General features: G+C 48.5%; 1 protein-coding gene across 1 annotated transcript in view; it reads right to left on the reverse strand.

Annotated features, from left to right (window-relative positions):
• Positions 1-25050, reverse strand: part of MLXIP (MLX interacting protein) — a 55016-nt gene extending 29966 nt beyond the window's left edge. The window contains exon 1 of the mRNA XM_008059740.2: positions 24513-25050. Within this exon, the coding sequence (XP_008057931.1) occupies positions 24513-24925 (413 nt within the window). The 5' untranslated portion in view covers positions 24926-25050. The remainder of the gene's footprint in view (positions 1-24512) is intronic.
• Positions 25051-25110: the final 60 nt, after the last annotated feature.

Here is a 25110-nt window from a genome sequence, read left to right on the forward strand (position 1 = left end):
TGCCCAGGCGGGTCTCAAACCCTCGGGCTCAGGCAATCCACTCACCTCAGCCTTCCAAAGGTGCGGGATTATAGGCTGAGCCACCGAGACTGGCTAATAGTGTTTTCCTTAATTAGGATGCCTGAGCTGAGTCTCCAAGGACAAGCAGAAGTTAACCAGGCAAAGGAAGTACAGAAAGAGTTTCAGGCAGGAAGAATAAGGCCTTTTTCAAGCTATTAGCAGTTCTGGATTCTGGCTGATCCTAGCCCATCCCCTTCCCTCCCTCCTCTCTTACCACCATAAATGAGGAGTTAAGATAACACCACCAACTGTCTGGAGCCCTAAGGATCAAAGTCTCTACCTTGTTGCTGCCTTAACCTGGCCAGCAGGGTGGCCTCAGCAACAGCTGAGTTCTTGAAAAAAGAAGAAAGAGCTATAGATACGTCAGTTTGTTCAAATCTCATACTGGGTTGTGTAATTTTCTAAACCTATAGTCCAAAAAGATGATAGAATAGGAGGAGTAAGAGCTAGCTTGTCATACCAGACAGAGAGGAAGAAGAGGAGGAGGGAGAAGTGTTATACAAAGGAAGTTTTTGAGAGATACTTTGTTCTGTACATGGGTGGTTTGACTTTATAAACGTGAAAAATCTTCTATAAAAAATAAATAGGCCAGGCACAGTGGCTTAGCCTGTAATCCCAGCACTTTGGGAGACTGAGGCAAGAGGACTGCCTAAGCCCGGGGGTGTGAGACTCGCCTGGGCAACTTGGTAAGACCTCATCTCTACAATAAATCACAAAAACTAGCTGGGCGTAATGGTGTGCCAGCCACTTGGAAGGCTGAGGTGGAAGGATCGCCGGAGCCCAGCAGGTCGAGGCTGTGGTGACCGGGAGCGGCCACTGCACTCCAGTCTGGGCGACCGAGTGAGACTCCAACTCAAAAAAAAAAAAAAGAATTTATCTTGGCCCAGCAAGGTGCCTCACGCCTTTAATCCCAGCACTTTGGGAGGCGGAGGCAAGAGGATTGCCTGAGTCCAGAGGTTTGAGAACAGCCTGGGCAACTTGGCAAGACCTTGTCTCTACAATAATTCAAAAATTTAGCCAGGCATGGCGGCACACGCCTGTAGTTCCAGTTACTTAGAAGGCTGAGGTGGAAGGATTGCCTGAGCCTAGCAGGTTGAGGCTGCAGTGGTCATGAGCATGCCACTGCACTCCAGCCTGGGTGACAGAGTGAGACTCTGACTCAAAAATAAAAATATTAACAATAATTTATCTTAAGGAAATAATTTAAAGAGTATAATGAGAAGAGCTATAAACAAGGATATTCACCAAATGACTGTTTAACTGAATTCCAACCCTTACCTCACACCACACACAAAAAATTAACCCAAAATGGATCACAGTCCTAAACATAAGAGTAAAAACTATAAAACTCCTTGAAGAGAACACAGGAGAAAATCATAAAGACCCTGCATTTGGCAAAGATCTCTTAAATAGGAAACAAAAAGCATGAAAGGAAAAAACAAGATTAAAAAACTGGACATTATCAAAATGTAAAACTTCTGTTCTTCAAAAGACAACTGAAAATGATAGTGCAGACCAATTTCACCTACATGGCACAGAAAAAAAAGGAGAAACCACAGTGACAAAATGACAGAGGTAACTCTAAAAGGAGCGTCCCAGGAGATTCTGCCCTTTTCTTCTGAAATGTCTGACTTCCCCTTGATAATGAGTATGCATCCGCACACAGGGATGTGGGGGAGGGGGAGAACTGCCACAGACTGATTTCCATTTGGAAAGGGGAAAGGTGAACATCCATCTCATATTTAAGAGAAAGTAAAATTCAATTAGCCAGGGGACACAGTTTGCCCTGCTGATGAGATTTTTAAAAAATTTTCCCCAATTTTAGAAACGAAAATAGGCTGTAATTTTTATAGAGTTTAGGATCTTTGCCCTTTCACATGACTTGCAGGTAATTTCTATCATATGGACAAGTTAATCTGGTCAACAACTTTCAGTGATACAACTGATAATAATGGCGTCAGATAACTACGCAAAAGAAGTTTATAGATACAGCATTATCTCACAATTACCTGAGGCTTAATTTAGTTATCCAGAAGTAAGTAAAAGTAATTTGAGACAGATAATAAAGGTCTGTGCACTTGACTCATGTGAGAGTCTCTAAATCCTAAGTTAATTACTCTTATTTTACACTCAATTTAACAAGTTATGCAAGCCCATAGATACTGGGAGCCACTAGACAAAAAGACAAACTCACTGCAGAGCAAGTGGCAGCCAGCCTGGGGAGCCAATCATTAAAGATCTGAAACACAGCACATGAAAGAGTCTGGGATCACTGAACAGAGGAGCAAATGTGCCTGCATAGTAGGAGTTACCACAATAAATGATATTCAGAAATGGGTTTCTAAATAATCAAAAGTGACTATTATATTCAATATGTTCAAGAAAGCAGTGAAGATTATTATGCATTTGAGAGAGATTTCTCCTTCCCATTAAAAATGGTTAACTTTTTTGGTGGGGGGGGAAGATCGTAGTCTCACTGTCGTCCAAGCTGGAGTGCAGTGGCACACTCACAGTCAACCCAGCGTCAACCTTCTGGGATCAGGTGATCCTTCTACCTCAGCCTTCCAAGTAGCTGGAACCACAGGCACGCGCCACCATGCTCAGTTAAGTTTTCGATTTATTGTAGAGACGAGGTCTTGCTATGTTGCCCAGGCTGGTCTCGAATCCCTGGACTCAGGCAATCCTCTCACCTTGGCCTCCCAAAGTGCTGGGATTACAGGCGTGAGCCACAGCACCTGGCAAAAATGGTTAATTGTTATAAAAGAAATGATTAACAAAATAACAGTGAACTAGAAAACTGGCTTGTATCAAAGGAAGCTCTATTCCTTAAGAGAGGGGTGGATGAATAAGGTATTTGTGCAAACATATTTTAACAGCAATCCAACATTAATGCCACAAAATTCAAAGGACTGACCTAAAAAGTCATGTTAGGTCCACTCGGGGATTCTCTTGTGCTCCTCACATGGTACCACGGAGGAGCTTCCCAAGTTCATCTCTGAATGAGTTAGCCCTGTGGACAAGGTCACTAGGTGTCACCACCCTACCGCCCTACCACTCTTGTTCATCAGGCTTATACTCCTCCCGCTTCTGCATTTCCAGCACTGAGAAAAAGCACATTGGCTCAGCCTGTAATCCCGGCACTTTGGGAGGCCGAGGCTAGTGGACTGCCTGAACCCGGGGGTTTGAGACCTGCCCGGGAAACTTGGCGAGACCTCGTCTCTACAATAATTTAAAAATTAGCTGGGCGTGGTAGCGCATGCCTGTAGCTCCAGCTACTTGGAAGGCTGAGGCAGAAGAATCGCCAGAGCCCAGCAGGTCGACGCTGGGGTGGCCATGAGTGTGCCACTGCACTCCAGCCTGGGAGACAGAGTGAGACTCCAACTCAAAAAAAAAAAAAAAAAAAAAAGCACATTAACTTGGCCATCTAGGGCAAAGGACTTAAAGTTTTTTTCACCCTTTGATTTCCTCCATCTAAGCGCTTCAAATGTCAGTTTGTAAGCACACAGCCTTTGGAGAGCAAGTAATTCAAATGCAGAGAAACTAAGTTCCTGACTGGGAAGGAAATGGAGTCTCAATCTTTTCACTGCAAACACCTTCCTGTGTGAACCATCTCCACCCTACCTAGTTCCTAACGTCCTCAACCCCTCAGGGCTGGAATTTCCACAAAGACATCTGGATGTGATGAATCTGACCACATAAATAAGAAACAGAGCTGAGGAGTCGAGTCTGTCAAACACAGCAGCCAAAGTTGGCATCTGAAACCGAACACTGGGACTCTGCTCAACTCTCCTCTTCTTAAGGGATCTCAGCCAGAGGAATTCTTCTGTCTTGCTGATTATCTGTAGCTTGAAGCATATTACGCATGACAGGGAGAGACATCAGGCCATTAAGGTCAGTGGGGAGGTCAGTCGGGCAGCAGTGACAGCAGTGGGGGTGCCTGACCAGAGCAGGTGGTCTCATGTCTGGAACAGCCAAGCGACGCTGAGGCCACCAGCAAGCAGCGTGATTCCTGGAAGCCCATGCCCCGTGGTATTACCAAAGGGGAACATGGTTGAGACCCAGCTAGGGTCCAGGATGGGCCTGGGATGCCCACTGGGCCAGGAGACAGCTGCCTGTGCGAAAACAGTTAAGTAATTGCCCCAAGACGCTGCTGCTGCTGCCGCTGAGCAGAGACAACAACGGGGGAAGTCACGTCTCCCTCTGGAACTGGTGGTCGTCCTAGCCCAACCCCAGGAACAGGTGCAGAGGTGGGAGAAGAGAAGCCAGCTTCAGAGCACTGGAGCGACTCAAACCACACCAACTGGCACTTGATTCGAAACAGTGATAGCTTTGTCGAGCAACAGTCCAACAAGAGCTGGATGGAAAACCTGCCCTCCTCTACTACTTTCTACCCAAGTCCCTGTGACTTTGAGGCACCACACTAAAAAGAAGGAAAAAAATTACACATAAACCAACATCAGCCAACCCATGTGACCCAACAGAAGGCCAGGCCAGCTGCCCTTCCGAGATGACACATCACTGGAGCTGGCTGTTCTGCAGCCATGGATCTCCTACTCGCAGCTCAAGCTCTCAGGGCACATTTAAGTCTCACTTACTGATATATTTCCAGTGATCCCAGCCAACAAAGAACAAAGGGCTGAAACATCAAGTTTTTCAACTATAGCACTGCTCTGTCAATTCCAGTTGTCTGAGAGGGGGGCAGACCTCAGATCACTCTATCTGAGCTACCCAGCGGGGGTGGCTGTTCCCCATCTTTCCAAGACCCCAAAAGCTGCTACCCCAGGGCCCTCCAGCACAGGAAACAGAAGGAAACTCTCTGCAGGGGAGAACTGAGGGAACGGGAAAAGCAGATTGCAGTGTTTCTCACACCACACCTGCCCTGCTCGCTTCACCCCTATTTCACCAATCAGGGGCAATCATCTCCAGCACGACACAGACACACCCATAGCTCCAAGGAACCAGCAACAAGTACAGAAACAAACTTATCAGGTGAAAAGCAAACACATTTATCAGGTGCAAAGCAGCTGGCTCCACACAGGCCATGCCAGCCAGCTCCTCTGTGTCTCCAGGCCTCCGGCAGGCTGCTTAGGAAAGGATCTGGAGGATGCAGTACACAGCACAGGTAAGCTTTACCTGCCTGCTGGCTGCAGTTCTGTGCAAGGACAAAGCCAAGGACGAGCCACAGCTGAGCTGATAAGTGGGTTCTACGCTTTTGTGAAGACAGGCTTTCCTCTGGACAAAGCCTTCTGCCAAGGTTCTCATGGGGGTAAAAAATCCATGGATTCCAGAACTAAAGGGAAACAGAGACTGGTCCAATAGCTAAGGGAGTTACCTGAAAGAGCAGGTTGCTGGGAGTCAGGCTTCTGCTGGGTCAGGAAGTAGAGTCTTCTGAAAGGAGCTCTGAGCAAGAATGCAGCAGGTAGATAACAAGCATCATGGATGGGCGACCAAACCTCTACAAAGTCAGGCCTGACCATAACCAAGTTTGGGAGGCTGAAGTGGGAGGACCTCTTGAGGTCAGGAGTTCAAAACCAGCTGGGGCAGCATAGTGAGATCCTGTTTCTTCAAAATAATAATAAGTGCCGGGCTCGGTGGCTCAGCCTGTAATCCCACGCCTTTGGGAGGCTGAGGTGAGTGGATTGCCTGAGCCCACGGGTTCGAGACCTGCCTGGGCAGCGAGACCTCATCTCTACAATAAATCAAAAAATCAGCCGGGCGTGGGAGCGCATACCTGTAATTCCGGCTACTTGGAAGGCTGAGGCGGAAGGATCACCGGAGCCCAGCAGGTCGAGGCTGCGGTGGCTGGGAGCGGCCACTGCACTCCAGTCTGGGTGACAGAGTGAGACTCCAACTCAAAAAAAGAAAGAAAATTAAAAAGAAAAACACTGCAAATGAATATTTTGGGGCTTGGAAAGATGCTCATCATCTATTAAATGGAAAATATATATATACTCACCAGGCAAAAAATAAAAGAAACAAGGTCTGTAAGGATAACAATAAGAAATTGACAGGTTATCTCTGGGTGTTGAAATTATTTTTTCTTTTAGTTTTATCTGTATTTTCTTTTTTTTTTTTTGAGTTGGAGTCTCACTCGGTCACCTAGACTGGAGTGCAGTGGCCGCTCCTGGCCACTGCAGCCTCGACCTGCTGGGCTCTGGCGATCCTTACGCCTCAGCCTTCGAAGTAGCTGGAACTACAGGCACGCGCTACCACGCCCGGCTAATTTTTTGATTTATTATAGAGATGAGGTCTCTCCAAGTTGCCCAGGCAGGTCTCGAATCCACAGGCTCAGGCAATCCACTCACCTCAGCCTTCCAAAGCTCTGGGATTACAGGCTGAGCCACCAAGCCCAGCCTGTATTTTCTAATTTTCCTATGATAATATGAAATGCAGTTTAAAAGGAGAAGGTTAATTTTAATTTTAAAATATAAAAAAAATACGATGAACACAGAGAGATACCAATGAGTAAAATTTGGAAGGAGGCCTGGAAAGTGTGTCCAAATTCCAAAAAATCAGGTGCCAAGTTCAGAAGAATTCCCCTCCTTCTCAGTGAACATGTCTCAGCAGAGGAAGCATTGCATCTCTGATAAATACAAATTCTACTTTAATCTGGCTTAGAACTAGAAATTGAGGCATTTAAGGGCCATAAAGGTACTTGCCAACTTCATTCTAAATCAGATCAAAAAGAGAGGACTAGAAACAAGGCAGAGGCACAAGCAGTACTTTTGCCTGTGAAGGTGCACCACAGGGAGGGTTCTAAACTGTGTGCACTTACTGCTTTCCCAGTCACCCCAAATACATGCACACAAGCACACACACACATGCACGCACTGGAGAAGCAAAGTCAGAGATGTGGAGAGTAATGTAAAATGTGCAGACTAGAAACTTTAGCCAGGTGTGGTGGCTCACACCTATAATCCCAGCACTTTGGGAGGCGAGGGTGGGAGTACTGCTTCAGCTCAGGAGCTGGAGGCCAGTCTGGGCAACACAGTGAGACTCTGTCTCTACAAAAAATACAAGAGACTAGGTGGGTGTGGTGGCTCAGGCCTACAGTCCCAGCCTCTGAGGAGATTGAGGCAGGAGGATCACTTGAGCCCAGGAGTTTGAGGCTGCAGTGAACCATGGTCATGCCACTGCACTCCAATCTATGCAGCAGAGTGAGACTCTGTCTCTTAAAAAAAAAAAAGGAAGAAAGAAAGAAGAAAACTTAAAACAAAAGCCAAGACACAGGACTCCTCACTCATAACTTAATGTTATAATTTTATTTCAACTGTTTGGAGTTAAGTCAAAGTATTATCCCTCTCCCTCACTCCAGAACCCCTCCATGGAAACACCCCACCCTAGTCAAGCACAGTGGTGCAGTTAAGGGGTACTAGTATGAAATGCAGGTCTGAGATTAACCAAGAATTTCACAAGATGGAGAATAAGCCCTCCATTTCCAGGACAAGATCAATGAAAATCATTGCCCTAGCTCCTTATAACACAGAGATAACTATCTCCTTGGAGTTCACCAGCAGACAATCTTAAATTTGGTATTCAGGAGATTTGGTCCTGTGACTTTAAAAAAAAGCAGGGTGAGAAGGTCCACAAACCAGTGAGAACATCTACAAAAATGCTCCCTGTGTCACAGCTGGCCTGCAGCAAACAGCATACCACCTTCATCTCAGACGCCAAGACTCACTTCTAAACTAGATTCAGCTAGATCCAACTCATTCCCCCAGAATACCTAATACCTGATCTCAGGCCTTAAATGATAACCAAATTGAACCAAAATTTCAAAGTTGAGTTCACATAAAAATCTAGATTTCTTCCAATTTTTCTAATATGCCAGATCTGACCAGGTACAATGGCTCATGCCTATAATCCAAGCACTTTGGGAGACTGAGGCGGGAGGATCACTTTGAGCCCAGGAATTCCAGACCAGCCTGGGTAACATAGTTAGACTTAGTCCCAGCTACTCAGGATACTGAGGCCGAAGGATCGCTGAGCCCAGGAGATCAAGGCTGTAGTGAGTCGGAATCCTGCCACTACACTCAAGCAGGGGCGACAGAGTGAGACCCCGCGGGGGGGGGGAAGAGGTGGGACAGATCTCATAACATTGGGCTCAAATTCCCAAACAGCAATAATTGCCTGGATCTAAGGGACGGCTGCCCTTTCAGGCAAACCCTCTACAGTTCACCATAGTTCCATTACCTCCTATCATCTTCTCGTCACTGAGGCCAACTGTGTATGCTTACATAGTTTTCATAATAAAGAAACAGCTCTCTGTAACCATGACTTTATCAAAAGGAGGAAAATAAAAAATAGAAAAGGTTCTCTTGGCCTTACAGATGACCTACTTTATTTCCTGGCCCTTGTGAGCATTGAAAGTTTGCGACCTCTGACCCAGATAAACAATGTTGGGAGAAAAGAGGTCTCAGAATAACTTTGCAGAGGGTTGTTTGGCAAGCTCTAGTGTAAGCCCGAGACACCGATCCGACACCGATCCGCAAGTTGTCTACAATCTAGGGGAAGGCTCAGGGAAGGTCACCCTTCCCAAACAGGCCTCCACTTACTGTACACAGTGAAGAGAGAGAATGGGGAATTTCTAGACACTGACGTGTTTAGATCTTCAAGATCGTCTGGTCCTGCACTTTCCAAGTCAGTTCCCGAAAGATAATGTTGAAAATCTGAACTGTTTTCAGTATTTTTAAAAGTATACTACCTTATTGAGACATGATTTACATACAGTAAAATTCACTCTTGGAAAGTGTTCAGTGTTTTTTGGAATATTTACACAGTTGTGTAACATAACCACTCTCTAATTTTAGAACATTTTCATCACCCTCTCAAAAAAAACCCAAAAAACACCTTCCCATTAGCAGTGACTACCCACCCCCCAGCCCAACCCCATCCACTGCTCTACTTTGTTTCCACACTTCCTACTACAGACATTTCACGAAAATGGCATCACACAATATACGGTTCCTTGTGTCTGGCTCCTGTCATCCAGCCATCCAGCGTGATGTTTTCAAGGCTCATCCACGTGGCAGCATGTATCAGGACTTCATTCCAAAATTTCTTTTCTTTTTTTTTTTGAGTTGGAGTCTCACTCTGTCACCCAGACTGGAGTGCAGAGGTTGCTCCCAGCCACCGCAGCCTCGACCTGCTGGGCTCCGGCGAGCCTTCCGCCTCAGTCTTCCAAGTAGCTGGAACTACAGGCGCGCACTACCACAGCTGGCTAATTTTTAAATTTATTGTTGAGATGAGGTCTCGCCAAGTTGCCCAGGCAGGTCTCGAACCCGCAGGCTCAGGCAATCCACTCACCTTGGTCTTCCAAAGCGCGGGATTACAGGCTGAGCCACTGAGCCTAGCTCCAAAATTAATTTTCAATATATATATATATATTTTGAGTTGGAGTCTCACTCCATTACCCAGACTGTTGTGCAGTGGCACATTCATAGCCAACTCAGCCTTGACCTGCTAACTCAGGTGATCTTTCTGCCTCAGCCTTCCAAGTAGCTGGAAATATAGGCACATGCCACCACGCCCAGCTAATTTTTTGATTTATTGTAGAGATGAGGTCTCCCCACAGTTGCCCCGGCTGGCCTGGAACCTGTGGGCTCAGGCAATCCTCTCACCTTGGCCTCCCAAAGTGCTGGGATTATAGGCATGAGCTGCCACACCCAGTTCATCTTTTTTTTTTTTTTTAAAGCAGTGGTTCTCAAGGCATAGCTGCCAAGGATCCCTGAGATAACAAAACTATTTTCAGAATAACACTAAAAGGTTATTTGCCTTTTCCACTCATTCTCTCAAGAGTATATAGTGAAGTTTTCCGGACACGATGCCACAACAAACGAATGCAAAAGCAGATGTGAGCATCCATCCAGTCACCTTCTAGGCAAACGTTAGCCAAGCATTAAAGAGTTTTGCAAATGTGTAAAAACAATGTCACTCTTCTCAATTATTTTTGGAAAATGATTATTTTCTACAAAAACATGTTGTTTATGTTAGCGTGTAATGAATTTATTTTTTGATGCTTTAATAAATATTTTACATTTTTCTCAGTTTGATTTCTTTTTTTTTTGAGTCGAAGTCTCACTCAGTTGCCCAGGCTGGAGTGCACGCACTGCACTCAGCACAGTTTCATTTCTAATATGGTAAACATCTATAGATATAATCCACATAAACAGGAACTCTTCGAGGTTCTCAATATTCAAGAGAATAAAAGAAGCCAGGCGTGGTGGCCCATTACATGCCTGTAATCCCAGCACTTTCCAAGTCAGAGACAGAGGATTCGCTGAACTCAGGGGTCTGAGACCAGCCTAAGCAACATGGCGAGACCTCATCTCTACAAAAAAATCAAGAAAAATTCGTCGGGCGTGGTGGCACGTGCCTGTAGTTTCAGCTACTTGGAAGGCTGAGGCGAAAGGATTGCCTGAGCCCAACAGGTCAAGACTGCAGTGGCACACTCACAGCTAAAAAAAAAAAAGACAGAGTGAGACTCCAACTCAAAAAAAGAAAAAAGAAAAAAGAGAGTAGAGGGGTCTAAAAAGCAAAACATTTGAGAGTCATACCTTAAAGCATTTCAAAGTAAGCTGCAGACGTAGAAGGTTTATCCCTAGCACCTCAGCATGTTATCATGAATCAGGGTTTAATGTTTGTCAATGGTTTTTTTTTTGTTTTGGGTAAGAATTATGTATAATAAAATGCCCAAATCTTTTTTTTTTTTTGAGTTGGAGTCTCACTCTGTCGCCCAGACTGGAGTGCAGTGGCCGCTCCCGGCCACCGCAGCCTCAACAGGCTGGGCTCCGGCGATCCTTCCGCCTCAGCCTTCCAAGTAGCTGGAACTACAGGCACGCGCTGCCACACCCGGCTAATTTTTGATTTATTGTAGAGATGAGGTCTCGCCAAGTTGCCCAGGTGGGTCTCAAACCCGCGGGCTCAGGCAATCCACTCACCTCAGCCTCTCAAAGGTACAGGATTACAGGCTGAGCCACTGAGCCTGGCTTAAAATGCCCAAATCTTAAGTCCTTCATTCAGTGAGCTCTGACAAAGGTATGTTCCCTCTCAAGATAGAAAACATTACACTGGGCAGGGTATGGTGGCTCACGCCTGTAATCCCAGCACTTTGAGAGGTCAAGGTGGGAGGATTGCTTGAGCCCAGGAGTTAGAGACCAGCCTGCGTGCCATGTCTCTATTTATTTATCAAACAAACAAATAAACAAACATTACATCACCCAGAAAGTCCTCTCACACCTCTTCCCAGTTAGCACCCTCTGCAATCCCCTTCTGAGGAAAGTACTGCTCTTGCTTGCCTTTCCCCATAGGTTAGTTGAGCCTATTTTTCCACCACAGAGCAGTTTAGCCTATTCTAGAACTCATACAAATGGCATCGGTATGTAATCTTTTGGGGAAGGCTTATTTCATTCAACATAACATTTCTGAGGTTCATCCATATTGTTGCATATGCCAGTAATTTGTTTCTTTTTAGTTTCCTATTGAATGCACTTTATTTCTAAGGCAGAATCTTTCTAAAAATAAAGTCCATGGAAGGAAAACAAGGTTGGTAACCACAACTCTAGTCCGACTCCTTCTCTTGCTTTTTTCTCCATGGACACCAAGACCTACAGGAGCTAAGTGGTATGCTGCCAGTCAATCACATCATTGTCCTATGGCTTCCAATCTAATCATTGTTCCACATACCTCACAGCCACTTCCTTATTCTGACCCTGTAAAGAAGTTCTCTGATTCTGTCAGCAGTCCTTATAGGAAATGGAAAGTCAATATCCAAATAATGAAAATATTAGGAGTCCCCTCAAAAGCAGGTCTGTCAGTGAATGGATTAAAAAAATGTGGCATATCCAAAAAATGAAATACTACTCAGCAATAAAAGGGAATAAAATAGGCCAGGCTCAGTGGCTCAGCCTGTAATCTCAACATTTTGAGAGGCCAAGGACAATGGACTGCCTGAGCCTACGGGTTCGAGACCAGCCCAGGCAACTTGGCGAGATCTCGTCCCTACAAAAAATAAAAAATTAGCCAGGCATGGTAGTGCGCGCCTCTGGTTCTGAATACTCAGAAGGCTGGGGCGGAAGGATCTCTGGAGCTCAGCAGGTCAACACTGGGGTGGCCGTGAGCGTACCACTGTACTCCAGCCCGGGTAACAGAGTGAGACTCCAATTAAAAAAAAAAAAGGAACAAAATACTTGACATGTGCTACAACACACAGGCAAACTTTGGGGATCTTAGTGATGTAATGGAATGTTCTAACATTGGGCTATGATGAGTGTACAACTAAAAGTCACTGACCTGTACACTTTCAAGAAGTTCATTTTATGCTATGTAAATTACACTGAAAGTTGCTTTAAAAAAAAAAAAGTCCGACTACAAATGGAGGAAAGAATCCTGCTCCAGGGCAGAGAAAGATCAGTTTAATAAATTAAAGAACCTAGGGCAGAGAAAGATCTGCTTGATACACAAAGAACAAAGGAGACAGCCAGCCTGGCCAGTGGCTCAAATTTGTAATCCCAGAGGATTCTGGAAGGCCTAGGCAAGATGATTGCCTGAGCCCGCGGGTTTGAGACCAGACTGGGCAACAATGGTAAGACCTCATCTCTACAATAAATCAAAAACAGCCAGGCGTGGTAGAGCATGCCTGTAATTCCAGCTACTTGGAAGGCTGAGGTGGAAGGATCGCCTGAGCCCAGCAGGTCGATGCAGCACACTCCAGCCTGGGTGACAGATTGAGACTCCAACTCAAAAAAAAAAAAGTTTTATTTTAAAACATAGAAGAGGCCGGGCACGGTGGCTCAAGCCTGTAATCCCAGCACTTTGAGAGGACGAGGCGAGAGGACTGCCAGAGCTCAGGGGTTCGAGACCAGCCTGGGCAACTTGGTGAAACCTCATTTCCACAATAAATCAAAAAATAAGCCAGGTGTGGTAGAACACGTCTGTAGTTCCCGCTACTCAGAAGGCTGAGGCGGAAGGATCGCCAGAGCCCAGCAGGTCAAGGCTGTGGTGGCCGGGAGCAGCCACTGTACTCCAGCCTGAGCGACAGAGAGAGACTCCAACATTCCAACTCAAAAAAAAAAAAAATAGAAGCGAATTATAAATTCACTTTTCTTCTTTTCCTTTTTTTCCTTTTAAGCAAGAGGGTCTCATCCAGTCACCTCGGCTAGGGTTCAGTGGTGCAATCATAGCTCACTGCAGCCCCGACCTCCTGGTTTCAAGTGATCCTTCTGCCTTGGACTCCTTCTGCTTCAGCCTCCATGGGACTACAGGCACATGCCACCATGCCCTGCCAATTTTTAAGTTTCCTGGAGAGACAGGGTCCTGGCCAGGAGCTACGGAGGTCTTGGCCAGGAGCTCACTACGGGAGGCCGAAGTGAGAAGACAGTTTAAGGCCAGAGACGAGGTCTCACTATGTTGCCCAGCCTGGTCTCAAACTTCTGGGCTCAAGCAATCCTCCCGCCTTGACCTCCCAAAGCGCTAAAATGATAGGCGTTAGCCACCTCACCTAGCCTAACTGCTGATCTTAAAATGAGGCAGCCCATTTGCCAAAGGGCCAGTTACCACGTAAACATATGAAGAGGTTCTTCAGGCTGTTCTTTTTTTTTTTTCTTGACTGGTGGGGGGGTCACTCTGTCACCCAGACTACAGTGGCACAATTACAATTACCACTTACCACAGCCTCAAACTCCTGGCCTCAAGGGATCCACCCTTCTCAGACTCCTGAGTAGCTAGGACTACAGGTACTTGCCACCACGCCTGGTTGATTTTTTTTAGAGACAAGATCTTGTTATGTTGCCCAGGCTGGTCTCGAACTCCAGGCCTCGAGTGATCCTCCTGCCTCAGCCTCCCAAAGTGTTAGATTACAGGTGTGAACCACCACACCTGCCCCAGACTATTCTTCTAAAAGCTAGAATATTGTGCAAATATCTGAAAACCAGGTTAATTCCCCTATTTTTTACATAAGAAGCTGTTTTTTATTTTGGTGAACCAAATTTATTTCATGGTGGTGAATAAAAGAAGCTCCCCTCTCTCCCCATGCCCATGAGCCTAGAAACCAGCTTTCAAAGCTCCTTCCAACCGGGTTCGGTGGCTCAGCCTGTAATCCCATGCTTTGGGAGGCTGAGGTGAGTGGATTGCCTGAGCCCGTGGGTTCGAGACCCGCCTGGGCAACTTGGCAAGACCTCATCTCTACAACAAATCAAAAAATTAGCCAGGTGTAGTAGCGCACACCTGTAGTTCCGGCTACGTGGAAGGATCACCGGAGCCCAGCAGGCGAGGCTGCGGTGGCCGGGAGCGGCTACTGCACTCCAGTCTGGGCGACCGAGTGAGACTCCAAATCAAAAAAAAGCTCCTTCCTACTCTCAGAATCTTCCTCAACAGTGAAGCTGTGCTAACCAAACCCCCATGGCTTCCCCTCTCTGGTGCAATGAAAGCTCCCCAACCTCAGCTTCTGCCAGCGCCTGGTTCTCTGTACCATCTCTTTGCTGTTCCTTACTCCTTAGATATTCCCGCTCATACTCACTTCTGAGACTCAAAAGCTGATGACACAGAATCCTGTTTCTGGAATTCTCTCTCCAGATCTTGGACCTCCTTCTGGAGCTGCCAAAATCACCCCTTCTCCACTGCCTTCTAGAAGATTTTCCTGATGATGCAGTCAAATCCCAAACACCAGAATAAGGCTTGGAGAGGTCTCTAGGGAATTCAAGACCAGGTTATGAATTCATTCAGGGGTAGTGTGTATTTCACACCATTCAGAATGCAAGCTCAAAACCCCAAAGCCTCACCTCCCCAGCAGCCCCCTCAAGAAGCCCACAGAACTCAGGGGGCCAAAATGGAGCCGCCTAGATAGGAGAAGAAACCCAGGGCGCCAGGACAGGGCAGGGCAAAATGGAAGGCTGTGGTGCCCACCCCACTGACAGCCCCTTAGTCCTTCCAGGGAAGTTGCCTGCCCTCAGCTCTGGCCGTCAGTGCAGCCCCAGGCAGCCAGCCTCTCTACTGGAGTGTCCTCAGCACAACACACACCAGCCACACAGATGGCTAATTTTTTGATTTATTGTAGAGATGAGGTCTCGCCAAGTTGCGCAGGCGGGTCTTCATCTCAGGATTGGCTCTCAGTTGCTCAGGCCAAACTTCAGTGTCATCGTTGATTTCCTTCTTTCATCTCCCATGGCCAATGCAGGAGGCACTGTCCACCATTCAATGAGCTGGGGCTGGAGGGATGGGAAAGACAGTCTCTTTCCCCAGGGAGCTCACAGGCCAGGCGGTGGGGAGATTTGGGGGTTGAGGAGGGTGGGTGGGTGTTGGGAAGAAATACACAGACAGTGAGAGAGCTGTTAGTAAAGGCTCCATCTAGTGGGGCTGGGGAATTTTCCGTACACTGGAGAGGGGAAGTCATGGGGATTTTGGTAGCACAGCTTCACCGTCGAGCACTCTAGCCAGGCTGGTCTTCTTTCTCACCCCACAATGTGTCAAGCTCACTCCACCTTAGGCCACTGCCTGGAACGACCACCCACGCCTGGCTCGTATTCACCCTTCAGGCTTCAGTTCAACCTGAAATGTCACCTCCTCAGAAGACTCCTCTGGCCAGCCTAAAGCCCACCTACCCCTACCATTCTCTATCCTTTCTCTTATTTCTTTTCCTTCTTCTTTTTTTTTTGGAGTAGGAGTCTCACTCTGTCACCCAGGCTGGAGTGCAGTATCACGCTCCTGGCCACCGCAGCCTCGACCTGCTGGGCTCAGACAATCCTTTCGCCTCAGCCTTCCAGGTAGCCGGAACTACAGGCATGCACTACCATGCCCGGCTACCTTTCTCTTATTTCATGCACCCACAATATAAAATCTGATTCGCTTATGGATGCCCCGAATAGAATGTAAGTTCCGTGAGGGGAGGCAACTAATTCACTTGTTTACTACTGTATCCTCAAGGGCTAGACGCGTGCTGGCATGCCAGAGAGGCCTGATTAATACTTCAGGAGGAATGAGCACTTGTTCCAGGAGCAGCTGAACCCAGACCATAGCCAGACTCATGCTCTGTGGCCATGAGGTCCCATCAGAGGGCTAGCCAGGCTCCCTCGCAAACATCTAACTTGGAGACCATGGGGCTAATTTAATTAGACAGCTGGCAAAGGGCACTCACTGATGATACGAGAAAGCTAAGTGAGGTCCCTATGTGAAACCAGGCCCTTGGGCAAGCTCAAGCTGGGCAGGTGCAAATGCTCCCATGAGCAGAGCTTTGTAGCAGAGATAAGAAACAGAGTGGCCGGTGAGAGCTGGCAGGCAGCAGGGAAACAAGGCTGCTAAGACAAGCCAAGCCTGCGAGGACCCAAGTCACTTAATGGTGGCCTGACAGTGAGAGGCACCTCCCCCCGCTGGGGACCAGAATGGCCTGGAACCCAGACCCAGTCTCCACTAAAGTCTGGTAGTCCTAGGAATCCTGGAATTGGCATGAGATGCCTGGCACCCCCCCGAGCCCTGCAATAAACCCCATTCCACGGGCTAGCACAGGAAGGTCCCTGATCCATGCACCAAACAGCTCTGCCTCCAACACAAGCCCTGTGGCCTGGAATTCTCACCACAGACCAGAGAATTCCAACAAAAGACAGAAAATAATCACCCAAGATACTGGCAGTCTGGACTGTACATTTTATACCCGAGAAGTAACTCAGTTCTGGGAAAGGGAAGCTCGTGCTTTGGATTTTTCATCAGCCATTATATGAATCCTTGAACAGATGTAAAATTAGCTTTCCACAATGTGCTGTTGTTGAAATATACCAAGGGACAAGGATAAGATTCACTCTCTTTTTTTTTTTGAGTTGGAGTCTCACTCTGTCAGCCAGACTGGAGTGCAGTGGCCGTTCCCGGCCACCACAGCCTCCACCTGCTGGGCTCCAGTGATCCTTCCGCCTCAGCCTTCCAAGTAGCTGGAATCACAGGTGCGCGCTACCACACCCGGTTAATTTTTTTTTTTTTTTTGAGTTGGAGTCTCACTCTGTCGCCCAGACTGGAGTGCAGTGGCCGCTCCCGGCCACCGCAGCCTCGACCTGCTGGGCTCCGGTGATCCTTCCGCCTCAGCCTTCCAAGCAGCTGGAATTACAGGCATGTGCTACCACGCCCGGCTGATTTTTTGATTTATTGTAGAGATGAGGTCTCGCTGCCCAGGCGGGTCTCGAACCCGCGGGCTCAGGCAATCCACTCACCTCAGCCTCCCAAAAGCGTGGGATTACAGGCTGAGCCACCGAGCCCGGCTAATTTTTTATTTATTGTAGAGATGAGGTGTCGTCAAGTTGCCCAGGCAGGTCTCGAACCTACGGGCTCAGGCAATCCACTCACCTCGGCCTCCCAAAGTGCTGGGATTACAGGCTGAGCCACCGAGCCCGGCCCACTCTCCTTTTTAAAAAAAAAATAATTTTAGAGATGGAGTCTTACTTTGTTGCCCAGGCTGGTCTCAAATTTCCTTTATAACAAGCACCCTCCTATAACAGCACCCTCCTATCACGAGATCCCCTGAACCAGCACCTGAGACCCTCAGCCTAACTCCAGGGTGGGCTGTTGTGCTCTCCTGTGGCGAAAGGAGAGTGAGAAAGACTTTCATACCCAGGATTATGTGTTAAAAACATTTCTTCAAGAAACCTTTGAAACTAGTCTATATGAAATTCCTGTTGTTGCTGAAACAAATTACCGCAAACCTGGAGGCTCAGAACAAGACAGCTTTATTGTCTGAAGGTCAGAAGTCTAAAACCAAGATTCTGCAGGGCTGCTTTCCTTCTGGAAGTTCTGGGAGAGAGTCCATCCCCTGGCCGTTTCCAGTTCCTCTGGGTGCCTCATTCCCAAGCTCGTGGCCCTTCCTCCAACTTCAAAGACAGAACCTGGACAGCCTGCGGGGAAGGTGCAGGCCACACAGAAAGAGAAGTCTTCTTTCCACACTGTTCCTTCTCGACCTTTCTTCTCCGAGAGCCACATGGTGGTTCTAAACCAGAGAGCTGGGGTCAGCAACATCGGGCCACCTCCTTCTCCTGCTGCTCCCTTTCTGGTTCTCTCTTCTGATACCGTCTCTTAATTTTATTTTTTTATTTTTTATTTTTTTTGAGTTGGAGTCTCACTCAGTCACCCAGACTGGAGTGCAGTGGCCGCTCCCAGCCACCGCAGCCTCGACCTGCTGGGCTCCAGTGATCCTTCTGCCTCAGCCTTCCAAGTAGCTGGAACTACAGGCGTGCGCTACCACACCTGGCTAATTTTTTTGATTTATTGTAGAGATGAGGTCTTGCCAAGTTGCCCAGGCAGGTCACGAACCCGCGGGCTCAGGCAATTCACTCACCTTGGCCTCCCAAAGTGTGAGATTACAGGCTGAGCCACAAAGCCCAACCCCATCTCTTAATTTTAAGGACTCTTGCAATGGCATTGGGCCTGCTCAGGTAACCCAGGTAATCTCCCTGCCTTAAGGCTAGTAGATCAGCCACCCAACGTCCATCTGCAACTTTACTTTGCCATATAACCTAACGCAGTCCCAGGTTCTATGGATTAGGATGTGGACGTCTTGGGGAGTCTAATTTGCCCACCACACCCAGTGGGCCATGACACGCGACCACCACAAAGCCCCTGGCCTGTGGTCCCATTCCACAGCAAATGTTCCACCAAGGAAGGCCGCGTTTGTCTCTGCAGAGCTGAAGATAAACAAGATCTGCCACAGGTAAGTTTACCAAGTTGGCTTCCAGGTCCCTGAGTGTCCCTTTTCAACTCTGCATCTATTTCTTAATCGCCCACAGGCATTGTGGGGAAGTCAAAGGTGAAGAGAGCAGGGATCCTGGTAAGTCCAGCCCGGTAACAATGCCACAGGCCGAATCACATAAGGGCCGACAGGGTCAGTATTACAGAGGGACATGGTGCTTGTTCACTTTGGGAGGCCTGTGAGGGCGGCAGGCACTTGAGCTGAGTCTTGTCCCCAGGAGGCAAGGACAGGGAACAGCCTGAGGGATCCACCTTTCCTGGCCTGAGAGATCCATCTTCCCCACCCCTGCCTCCCTGCCTTACCTAGGAGGGGAACTGGTACACTCATTGCTGCTAACAGAACCCAGGCTTTTGAGGGCAGGTGAGGGAGGAAACCTTTCTGTTCAAGAGATATGTCCTTGGACAAGTAGCCTAACCTACCAGCAACAGAGCAAATTAACCTCAGAGCTTGGGTTTTCTTTATTTTTGAAAAATGAGGCCAGGTGTGGTGGCTAACGCCTGTAATCTCAACACTTTGGGAGGCGGAGTTGAGAAGACTGCCTGAGTCCAGTGGTTTGACACTAGCTAGAGCAACTTGGCAAGATCCTCATTTCTACAAGAAATCAAAAAATTAGCTGAGCATGGTGATGCATGCCTGTGGTTCCAGTTACCTGGAAAGCTGAGGTAGAAGGATTGCCTGAACCCAGCAGGTCGAGGATGCGGTGGCCATGAGCATGCCACTGCACTCCAGCCTGGGCAACAGAGTGAGACTCCCACTCAAAAAAAAAGAAAAAAGAAAAATGAGGATACCACACCACCTGTGAGGGTTGTTGTGCAAGTTAAGATCACAGAAAGAAAATCTAAAACATAGTAGCTGCTCAGTTAGTGTGAATTCTCTTTTCTTCTTCTACCCTAGCCAATAACCTCCCTCCAATTTCTGCTGAAACCTCTTTGTCCAGCCTTTTTTTCCAGCTTATCAACCCTTCCTTGCCCTTCCATCAGATTGGCAATTAACCAATCAGCCTCCACACATAATGGAAATTTGGTCTCATGCTACTAAAGGGGAGGAGACAAGTAAAAGGAACACTAAAGCTTCCTGTTGAGGAGTATGACCCATGATTTTTAACAGTTAACACGGCTATGGTGGCCGTGAGCATGCCACTGCCACTGTATTCCATCTAGCCTGGGCAACAGAGTGAGACTCCCCCTCAAAAAAAAAAAAAATTAACACAGGGGAAATAAGTATTAAGCCTGATGTCAGGTAAACCATCCACACTAATATGGGTTATGTAAACACACATAAATACACACTCAATCTGGCATAGATACCCTTCCTCAGTACTTCCAGGAGCCCGGGCCTCACTGTTGCCACAGCCCCTACTGACAGCTCTATCTTTAACTGAGTATTTGCCCCCCAGTCCTTGTCCATGAGCTCCCTAAGGAGACAGACTGTCTTTCTCATCTCTGCAGCCCCAGCTGCCCCCTCAGTGAGCACCCTGCACTGGCACACTAACTAAAGACTAGAATGCAAGAGAAGAAAAACTGGTATCTTTGGTATGGCTGCAAAAAAGCAAAATTAATGCAGTCATGTGTCGTAACAACTAGTTACCATGCCTAGGTTCCTCTATTGAAAACTCCAGGTCGGGCACAGTGCTCAAGCCTGTAATCCCAGCACTTTGGGAGGCTGCTGAGATGAGAGAATTGCCTTGGCCCGGGGGTCCGCGACCAGCCTGGGCAACTTGGTGAGACCTCATCTCTATAATAAATCAAAAAATTAGCCAGGCATGGTGGCATGCGCCTGTGGTTCTAGCTACTTGGAAGGCAGAGGCAGAAGGATCACCTGAACCCAGTAGGTCATGGCTGCGGTGGCCGTGATCCTGCCACTGTACTCCAACCTGGGCGACAGAGTGAGACTCCGACTCAAGAAAATAATAATAAAATAAAATAAATAAACACATACATACATAAAAAAGACACCTCTTACCCCAGAGACACTCATGCCAAGGCTCCCTGATAAGGAGTTACTAAAAAGGTAAAGAAGTGGAACCAAAACTAGCCACATAAAGCCACACACTAAATGTGTTCAGAGCCAGTGTGGGGGCTGGACATGTGTGGCATTCCTTAAAATGTTAAGAGGGCAAGAGCCATGAACTGGGTTCTAAAGGACAGAGCTGCTCCATTGTGGGACCTTAGGAAGTCTCTGGCCACATCAAGAATGCTTCCATTTAGCATTTGGCGAGCAGGCATCTGAAAGTTGCGCTAAGAGACCCAGTCAGATGCATTATTTTCTTCAGCTCACAGAGAAGCCCGAGCTCCTAAAAAATGTCAGATGAGTAGGGACGCAGACCTGACGTTCTTCCACGCCACCATTCAGCCACTATCGGCTAACACTCCTCTCCCTGCTATTTAGTCAGGCACGAGTCCCATCCCAGAGGTTACCTCAGCCATTCTCACTTCCACCTAGCAGGGAAGATTTATCTTCCCAATCTAGAGCAGGGACGCGGGGCTTAGACAAGGTAAGCACCAACATCTTCCCCCTGTCATTTATCATCTGAGTTTTGCCTCAGGAAAAGGCAACCTCTTCCCTCCAAAATGTCCCAAAAATTGAGCACATGTTTCCAGACTAAATCAAGACAGTTTTACCACAGGGCTATTAGCATCGCTGAGTGGGAAGCACATGGATTTTAAAGGAAGCTGCAACGAAACTGGACTCCCATCTGCACTGCTCCCCACCAGGCAGGCCACCAGCATAGCCCCACAGTCCCTGGAAACACCCTGCTCCCCATCCAAGTCAGCCCTGGCCAAAGACCCTTCAGGAGGTAAAGCCTTTGCCGGTTCAGAACAGATCATGGTTGGGATCCCTAGACAGCTACTCAGGACTGGGTAAAAAAATAACTTCAACTTCCCCTGCACTTAGTTCCTCCCCAGAGAACCTCATCTGGAAACAGCTGGGAGGCAGCAGTTAACAGGAAACCAAAACCAAAAAAAAAAAAAGCACAGAGTGTACTAGGAGAGTTAGGCGGCTAGAACGAGGAGGCCAGGGGGCAGATAGGAAGCCAAAGTTAGAAAGAACCTAGGCCAGAAACAGTCACCCAGAAGAGAAGACCCAGCTGGCCTTCTCCTCAAGTCCAAGCAAGACAGAACCTGGACAGCCTGCGGGGAAGGACAGGCCCCACAGAAAGGGAAGTCAGAGCAGCTCTGAAGGGCAGTCTTCTTTCCACACTGCCCCCTCTTGACCTTACTTCTCTGAGAGCCACGTGGTGGTTCTAACTCCGAGAGCTGGGTCAGAAACTCACTTTCCTCTAGCTTCTGCCTGTGTCAGCGGCTACAGCCCAGACAACTAGTCTTGAGTCATTTCCTTGTCGATCTGCACCAAAGAGCCACACTGCCAATTAAACACAGGGGCCAGCCCAGCCAGCCTCACAAACAAAGGGCATCTTCATGAGATAGCACCAGGCAGAACCCATCAGGAACCTGCAGTAGGAGACCTTAGGTGGTGGGAGACCTCAGGCACAGGGAACAGCAGCAAAATCAAAAGAGCCAAGAGGGCTGGAAGCCCTGAAGAGCAAGGTAAGCATCTTGCTCCAAACTGGTGGTGCATTTTGCAATCAAGAAAGCTAACTGAACAATGGCCAGTTGCCAAAACATTTTTGAAAAAATGCCTTTACTAAAATTCTTATTATTTAATAAGTCTTTAGGTTATCCAAACAGAGTGCAAAGGGGAGTCTGGTTTATTTTTCCTTTAGCAGAGCTTATTTAGGTGAGACCTTTCTAGCCCAGGCCTCCTGTGACTCAATCATTTTGTATATGTGGAAGTTTATATTAAAATAAAGAAGAGGATTAAGTTCTCTTAATGAAACACATTCCTGTCTTTCACCTCTGGTTTTGTTTGAAAGGTTCTCTCCAAGTTGAGCATATGCTGCAAGCTAGCTGGGTTCGATTCCAATGGAAGTGCTCAAAATCTGAGACTGGAGGACGCACAGGGCAGCAACCTCAATACCATTTGTTTTTTTAAAAAACAGAACATCTTTACAGGCTCAGTGCCAACTCAAACTGGCAAGACCAGAGAATCAGGGCAGACTGACCAATGCGCTGAGTAAGGGGGATGGGAGAGCTGCAGGAACAAATCATCAGGGAAATCTTCAAGAGAGGAAATGGGGGGGTGGTTTCAGGAACACAACAAAAAACAGGTTGACTAATCATTTATTCCAGAGGGGGGAAAACCCATACAGGGGCAAGTATCTAGTATTTTAACTTCAGGTAGATGTGTAAATGTTTAAAGTTGGATATATTCAGGGGCCGAGCACAGTGGTTCATGCCTGTAATCCCAGCACTTTGGGAGGCTGAGGTGGCAGATCACTTGAGGTCAGGAGTTCAAGACCAGCCAGAGCAACATAGTAAGTCCTCGTCTCTACAAAAAAATAAAAAAACTCAGCAGGACAGGATGGTGAGTGCCTGTAGTCCCAGCTACTCAGGAGGCAGAAGCAAAAAGACTGCCTGAGCCCTGAAGGTAGAGGCTGCAGTGAGCCATGAGTGTACCACTGTACTCCAGCCTGGGTGACAGAGTGAGACTCCCACTTCAAACAAATAAATAAAGCTGAATGTATTTAGACTCAAGGCTCTCCTTTACACTGTTTCTGGAGTCTCTCGGGAAATTTTTCCTGCGTGGCCTGCAGAGCAGACCCAGGACAGCCCCAACAGATCCAGTCACTAATGCAATAAGCTCAACTTAGCAGAGTCCCTCCGTGAGCTGTGTGCAGGGTTGAGTTGCTCAGGTCACTACAGCTAGTCCAAAAAGTCCTGTTGCTGAGGTAGAAAAGGGACCTGAAACACATAATGCTCACGCTGGGGATGGAGAGAGAGTGGAAAGGTTTAGTTTTAACCCTTGAAGGCCAGGCATTTCTGTGACTAGGAAAAGAGCAATCCCACCCAGAGCCAAATCCATGTGTCAGGATGGGGTCTGGGATGTCTGCCCTGAACACTGACATCGCCCTCGTATAAGGTTTCAAAGACGGCCAGAAAACCCTCCAACTTGCCAGGAGGACAGACTGCACCTCCAACAGCTGTGGCTCCAAAACCTTCCTAGGAGGCACCCAGGGCCCTCCCAAGACGGGGAGGGCCTCTCCATAAACGGGCTGTGCGAGGGCTAGCCTCCAGGTGCAGGAATAATAAGAAAAGTAGCCAAGATCTACACCAGGCACTGGAATAAGCAATTTCCATCTCATTCCATCCCACAAAGAATCCCATGGAGGCAGATACGACTGTCATTCCCTTTTTATAAAGGAGGAAACGGGCTCCGAAGTGTTACACAACCATTAAACTGCGGGGCCAGCGCTCCAGCTACCCTGAACAGGTGGTCCTAACCGCTGCGGGATATTGCTGGAAACACACAAAGCCTTTGGGGAGGAGGTCGATGGAGTCGGGTAACACAAGATGCAGTCAGTGTTTAGATCGCTTTCTTGTCCGTGATGGGTGGCCCCAGGACGCTGGAAGGGAGGGCCTTGGATGAGGAACCTCATCCAAGCCGAAAGAAGCCAAGCACTGCGGGCAGGGGAAGAGGCCAGGACCCCGGCCCCCCTGGCAACGCCGGGGACCCCAGCCTCATAGGCCCTCCCGCAGGGGGAAAGACTCAAAGAGAACGTGTGAAGCCAGAGAGTGTCCAGACGGCCCTGCCCTCCACGCTTGTTTTGTCAAACGGGGACCCCGCAGGAGAAGTGGGGCCCGGCCGGGGCCTCTGGAGGTCGCCGGGTCCCTACCTGTAGGCCAAAGTCATACACTCGAAGAGCTTGGTGAGCGAGGCGTCGATGGACAGGTGGCAGGAGCTGGTCTTGCCGAAGCTGTAGGTCTGGCACGTCTGCTTGTTCACCGTGTCGAAATCGTAGCCCTTCTTGGGCGGGTGCTCGCGGTGCGGCGACGACACCATGAAGTGGCCGCTGTGGATGATCTGCTGGCGGCGCGGTGGCTCCTCGCGGCCCGGCCCGGCCCGGGGCGGCGTCGGAGCGGCGCTCGCGTGGGCCCGGGCCGGGGCGGCCGCGCCAGAGGCGGGTGGCGGGGACGGCTCATCCGTGTCCGAGTCGTCGTCGTCCTCGGGCACCTGGGGCTTGAGCAGCACCGGGCGGCCGCGGCTGCGGGGCCGGCGCGGGGAGCACATGAAGACGTCGGCGGCCATGAGGTGGGCCCGGCCGGGGCATCCCCCGGAGCCCAGGGCGACGCGGGAGAGACGGGCTGAGGGGCGCCGGCCCGGCCCGGCCCGCGCGCGGACTGTCCGCGAGCGCGCCGCGGAGCGGGAGGGGGAGGAGGGCGCGGGCCCCGGCGTGACGTCACCGGAGCGTCTCGGCCAATCGGCTGCTCGCT

The sequence above is a fragment of the Carlito syrichta genome, unplaced genomic scaffold, assembly GCF_000164805.1.
Source record: "Carlito syrichta isolate Samal-C Ts95f unplaced genomic scaffold, Tarsius_syrichta-2.0.1 Scaffold304341, whole genome shotgun sequence".
Lineage (NCBI taxonomy): Eukaryota > Metazoa > Chordata > Mammalia > Primates > Tarsiidae > Carlito > Carlito syrichta.